At 35.4% G+C, this 6,372-nt stretch overlaps 1 protein-coding gene across 2 annotated transcripts in view; it reads right to left on the reverse strand.

The window, feature by feature from the left end:
* Positions 1 to 6,372, reverse strand: part of LOC108757238 — a 42,434-nt gene that overhangs the window by 18,095 nt on the left and 17,967 nt on the right. For both annotated transcript variants that reach the window (XM_018501693.1, XM_018501694.1), the window contains 8 exons: positions 5,575 to 5,906; positions 4,881 to 5,421; positions 4,234 to 4,634; positions 3,974 to 4,103; positions 3,358 to 3,825; positions 3,101 to 3,271; positions 2,222 to 2,356; positions 1,288 to 1,393 (listed from right to left, as the gene is read on the reverse strand). In XM_018501693.1, the coding sequence (XP_018357195.1) occupies positions 1,288 to 1,393; positions 2,222 to 2,356; positions 3,101 to 3,271; positions 3,358 to 3,825; positions 3,974 to 4,103; positions 4,234 to 4,634; positions 4,881 to 5,421; positions 5,575 to 5,906 (2,284 nt within the window). The remainder of the gene's footprint in view (positions 1 to 1,287; positions 1,394 to 2,221; positions 2,357 to 3,100; positions 3,272 to 3,357; positions 3,826 to 3,973; positions 4,104 to 4,233; positions 4,635 to 4,880; positions 5,422 to 5,574; positions 5,907 to 6,372) is intronic.

A 6,372-nucleotide genomic window follows, 5' to 3' on the forward strand; every position in this document is an offset into this window, starting at 1 on the left:
GAAAGTCGTAAAATAGCTCGGAAGCTCTCATTGGTCATGTCATTGCTGACACCGTTGCCTCGAATAAACAATACTGTGAAACTATTTACAATGCGGTCGTTAGGAACATAGACGTTTCCATTTTCCGCTTTCTCCTACGCTCGGATGCGCCTATATGAACTTTGTTGAAAACAAATCGTGTCGTGACTAACGTCGATTTAGACACCATGAAAGCGCACACTATTGATTTATGCCGACTATTTTAATTACAATGTATGTTTTGCGTCTCTTACTTTCACGAATAATGTTGCATGTACATGAAAACAATTAATATTAGCACATAGTTTTTATTAAGTATGTTTCCGTGAATAATTCCTTACTTTCTATTTTATTGTTGATTATACTTTTCTCTCTTCCTACATTCACCTAGATATTGAAATCAAGTACAAAAAGTTTATAACTAGAGCTAAAAATATTGTGCTTCCCTTACAGAAAACTAATACTGAACGATACTGAAAGACGATATCTAATTATTTAAGTATTTTAAATATTAAAAGCACTGTTGTTTAGTACTTTTAGTATTTTCACTCCAAATAAGTAACTAATTATTGTCTTTTAGTAATAAATTGGCTAGTATTAAATTGTGAGGATTATCGAGTAACAGTAAAAAAAAAAAAAATTGTGCAGATCGCAAAAGGTTAAAATAAAGAGAAAATATTAGAAGCAATGTAATACATGTTAATAAGCAGATTAAAGATTTTATTTAACATAAATAATAAGGTACATATATACAAAATAAATAAATAATATTAGTTAAATTAAAATTGGGTTTAAATTTTCCCAAGTTCTACTATTCGATGAAGGTCACGATAATATAAATGTTAAACCGGTTTAAACTAGAGCAATGATTTCGCAATGACATTACAGCTAATTTTGACACGAATTGAATTTTAGCACGCTTAACAATAGAAACAGACGTTCATGTGATAAAATGTTTGTGTGATCGAAATCAACATTCATATTTTTGTTATCTATTTACCGGTTCAACAAAATAAATGCGATTCTACTGATATAATAAGATAATGGCAGATATGATAAAATAATGTGTGCTTATATCTCGTGTCTTTTTTACAAAAAAATTTTTACTACGTGTGTACAAACATGCAATAATATGAAAATGTTATTTCGGAAAAATATTGTTTTCGCCGCGCATCATAAGAAATAAGCCGGAAAGCAAGCTTATTGTAAGACACAGAGTGGTAGTGGTTACGAAGAACAGTTTGAAATCGATTGAATGCTTGTACTCACCACGAATTTGTTTTGAGTATTTTTCATTTCGTAAGTATCCGTTTTGCGATTCCAGTACGGCCTGCAAACATCCTAAGTTTTCTTTACATGCAGACTCCACTTCGGCCTATTAGAGATAGAAAGGATAAATTCTATTAACTAATGTGTCTGTATTGACACAGATGAACAATAAAATAATACATCTAATTAATCCTTTTATTACGCTATTCTCTTATTCAATGTAATATACAAAAAGTAGAAGATAAACATTTCCTATGATTACCAAAATTATTATAATCTATTCGAGAATACTACGTGATATAATATTTGCTATAGGATTTTGTTGTATAATACGTGATATAATAATTGCTATAAAATTAATAAGAGAAAGATTACTAAAGAAATACAAAGAATCATGCACATTAATAATTTGAAATAACAGTCTTAAAGCTTAAAGAACTGTTTAAAAAATATAATTATTACGATCCACATTCTTTAAAGATAGAGGAAAAACAAATAAAAAGATGATGTATACAATGCTATAAATCTTATAACATAAATTAATAAAATAGTACACATAAATCTTATTTGCGTCATAGGAACACAAGATTTGTTATGTCTTTAAAAATATAATTGAAATTATATATTAAAATGTAAATAGAATATAATTTACAGCTTTATCCAGCAATATGTTGTAAATTCTACTGATAATAGGAGAGGAAACAACATTATATAATTAACGCACTTAAATAAAATCAAATAAATTGTATTTCATGCGTTCATACAATATATACGAATACGACGTGCAAATTTTGTAAAATCACTACTTACGAGATAAAGCGAAATAACGGATAAAGCGTATAAGAGATAAAGTAAAAACCGTACTCCAAAAGCATCTACAAAATGTTATAGATACAGGACACTGTATTGCAAGCATTAGTAAGAAGATACGTACGAGTTCTGAAGGAATCGCGCCATTGGATCTTACGAAAGTATTTTCAGCAAGTATAAATTGCGCTTGTGAATTTTCTATGATTTTTCGTAAATCTTCTTCGTCATTATCACTGTCTTCCGTACTATCGTCGATTTCCTAGAATATAATCACAATGCATGAACGTTTGATTACATAACATACGCGCGGCGCCTTCTTGGAATTCATTATATAGACACAATACACATACAGATGCATCATGAACGCGTTAGAATCATATATAGAGTATTACAGCATTTATATCGTTAATAAAATATTTGTCGATTTCTCTTTTCTGTAACATTATCAAAGGCAAATATTTGATTATTTACAAATAATAGAGTTTTATTATTGCTACTGTATTTTTTTTATTGCAAGATTTGATTTATCAGTGATGTGTAATTACGCAATCATCAATATTTAACAGAGAAAAACTACAATTCATAAATTGTATTACATTTGTTCTATAGCAAAATCAGTTTATGTTTCGATAATTACAACTTACACCGTAACAAGATATTACGAAATTTAACATGCAATTTATAATATTACATATAAATAATCATATTATGAAAAATAAAACACCTATATAACTGCTTAAAATATATATTTATTTATTACAACTATAATTTAATGTTTTATTAAAGTGTATTGTATCGATATAATGATTGAGAGTATATATTGATCACTGTAAATGGCACAATATTTAATATATCATGGATATATAAAAATTATTAATTGGTTAAGATGAGATTCATTCAATTACATATACTAAATATGTACTCTCTTTTCTCTTTGTAAAGTGCTTTTTCATAAGAAGAATATGGACACTTGATCGAGACAATATAATAGTAAGGGACCTACATGATACGTGCGAGTTTTAGGCAATGGCAAACGAGCAGGAATTGCACTTATACTGGATGCGCATTCTGAGTGACTATCGAGAAAGTTTCGATAATCATCTCCAAAATCCAATAATTCTCGAGCCGTCTCTACATCTAATGGCTCGCTGTAAGCTTCACTCATATATTTCTCCTGTAGATGAAAAAATTTGTCGATATAAAGAAACGTGGTACTTCTTATTGTATTTTTATTGTAAATATTGTGCAATTGTGTATCACCTGGTAATTATCCCAGGCCTGCTCGGATAATGAATTGTTACCGAGACTGTGCATTTCCACGTCACTGTCTATATTCAACTGCTGATTACTAAGTTCTTTACTATTCAGCACGGTACTCAATATATCATTATTGTAAGCAAAGTGTCCTTGAGCACAATCACGATCCTCGCCTTCCGTTTCCAACGTGGAAGCAACAACCGACTTGCAACAAAGTAGCCTGAGCGGAGTAGGATTATTGACAAGCGTCCTTTCTACATGTAATTGTTGATGGACGGTACAGCCTGAGAAAGATCCGGATTTTACGAGCGTCGAAGAACGACTATGGCAGTTTTCTTTCGTAACTGAATGCGTTGTGCGATTTAGGTTTACGCTTTTGCGAGACGAACGTTGCTGATTCGAGCTACCATCGCTTCCCGCCGAATGATGATTGGCATGTGCACTTTCCGAACTAGACTCACTTTTACGGCCCTAAATAAATTCGAATCAATAATTTTCACTATCCTCGATTTAAACTTAATCTACAAAATAACCCAAAGCAAAAAGTAAAAAATACATTTGACGAAAAGAAATTAATTTGGGGCAGACATGTGACCTTTTATATTGAAACTTTCCTTACCAAAGTCTTCTTACGTAATCTATTTTTCTTTCTGCGAAATGATATATTTCTAGCTACGCGATCGTCCGAACACATAAAAGACTCTTCTAATAAAGTGGATGCGGAATTATTAAATGATTTCCGTGATCCTCTGCAATATAAATGATACTTGAGAATAAATTTCATTTAACTACGAAACAGTAATGTAGATTAGTTAGCCCAACAGAGGGCGAAACTTAATTTTAGAAAATGTACAAAAATTATTAAAACAATATACTTACGTAGCGTCGAAGGATACGGATTTAGTAGGTAAAGTCGCAACCAACTGATGAAGAGCAGTCTCAGATAAGAACGGTAAGATAGGATTGTCTTTCTGAGCTGAGGTATGATTATCTCCAATTTGAGAGATACAAGAAACACTCCACGGTCTAGATCCTTTCGCTTTTTGTCTCGATCGCATTATGACCTTCGGCGTATTCTCGTCAGGAGATATCTCGTTGACAGGCGTTTTCTGAACGTAATCGAGTATCTCTTGCGAAGGGGATTGCGATATAGCGAGAGCACCTTCGAATCGGCGATAGGTCGCGACGCTACTCTGCAAATCATCCGATGACATCGATTGTCTTTCTGCATCGGATTCCTCCGTTGTGTATTCACCGCTGGCGTCGCAGCTATCTAACGGCTGTAATGAACGTGTTATTATACGTCATTATGTCATGTTCTCTACGTCTTCTTGCAATATCCGCAATAATTTTTACACAAAAGAACAGTATGTAATTTTATAGAGCAATTTATACGCAAGAGATATTTACGTCTAATTTTAATACCAACACTTCAATATTAATCATTACTCGATTACTGATCCAAGAAGGATATTCGATTTACTTTGTTTGTTCCGGTTTTCTAGAAATCTATCGTTCTAATTTACCTGTGATTTGCCCTCGTAACTTCTCGACGCGTTCAACTTCAGCCATTCCTTCACGCGCGCGTACTTAGCTCGATGATTGTTCGTTATGTTTTTCTCCTCGAATTCTAGCTGCGAAAAAGTGCGCGAGGCCGTGTGTCTTTCTTCACCGATCAAGTTTTCAACTTCTTTGATCAATCTTTCAATACTCGATTTATCAGTCTTCTTTTCATCATCGCTATCTTTTTGCTGAACTTTGCGAGCGTCATCCTCCTTTGTTCCTTTTTCGTTACCTACACCTTTGTTCTGGACAAAATGCATTTCTTCTGAGAGATCGACCTTCGGGCTCTCCCCAAAATCCAGACGAACCACAACATTCGTTCTTCGTTGCTCCGAAACGACAAGCGAGCCGTTCCGACGGGCAGGAGTGTAAGTCCACTCCTCCTCGGAGGAATCGTCCACCGTGTTGGACGATTCCTGGACTAGTTGGCCACAATCTGCCTCAGAATCGGTGTCCAGATGCTTGAAGTAGAAGGTAGCACAGTTCTTTGATTTTCTGTCAGACCTAAGCATAAGAAAAAACTCAATCTGGTATATCGGTTTCGGCGACTGTCGAGTAAGAGATTACCGGGTAATGGACGGTCGGCTCTCGAACGATCGTTTTACCGTTACAAAATAGTAAGATGAGATAGTAGGGAAAGAAGGAAATGCGACTTACGTGCTGAATGAAGCGGCCTCGTCCGTTGCTCCACGTTTCACAAGCTCGTTCGTCCGTAGACCGTTATTCGTTTTTTCCGTACTTTCGATTTGCACGGTGTTCGCCGCGTCGATTTCGTCGCACGTTTCCTGCATCGCCGCCGTCGACGTTGTTATCGGCACGGTGTCCGGTGTGGGCGGCATGTCGTTGTGTCGCTGGTTGCCGCTCGCTCCGCTTTCCTCGACGTCACCCTCTTCCCCTCGATCGCCCGCGACAGACGTAATGGAAGTGGCCTCTCGTTTTTCCGGTTCGTCGGACCTCGCGTCCATCACATACAGTTGACACAATTCATCCTGCATACCGTGGAAAGCGCATGTACTGTAATTACCGCATGTAATTACCGATAGCGAATGTCGCGCACGACATTGTGCATTATGCGGCGAATTCTTGCTTGGGAAGATACGCGATAGACGATTAAATTGTTTATCGGGCAAGGTTTTCTGGAAGGTTAATTAAGATTACGTTATTTTTTCTTTTTAAACTCCACATCGTTTTATTCGGAAGCGTAATGAACGCTGAAATGATCGGCGGAGGAGAATTTTCTCTGTACTGCTCAAGTCCAAGCTTCTAAACACGCTATATCTCGATATATATTACTAAAGTGAAGAGAATAACTTGCATGGATATCTATGATTTCACTAGCTACTTTGAAAGATCGCTCGCGCAAGATCTCTGCCCGTACACGAATGTTACGGTTTTTGCTAGAAATACAATACGACCGCTACTTTTTATCAGGATCATCCAGCCTGGCGTCCGGCG

The sequence above is a fragment of the Trachymyrmex septentrionalis genome, unplaced genomic scaffold, assembly GCF_001594115.1.
Source record: "Trachymyrmex septentrionalis isolate Tsep2-gDNA-1 unplaced genomic scaffold, Tsep1.0 scaffold134, whole genome shotgun sequence".
Taxonomy (NCBI): domain Eukaryota; kingdom Metazoa; phylum Arthropoda; class Insecta; order Hymenoptera; family Formicidae; genus Trachymyrmex; species Trachymyrmex septentrionalis.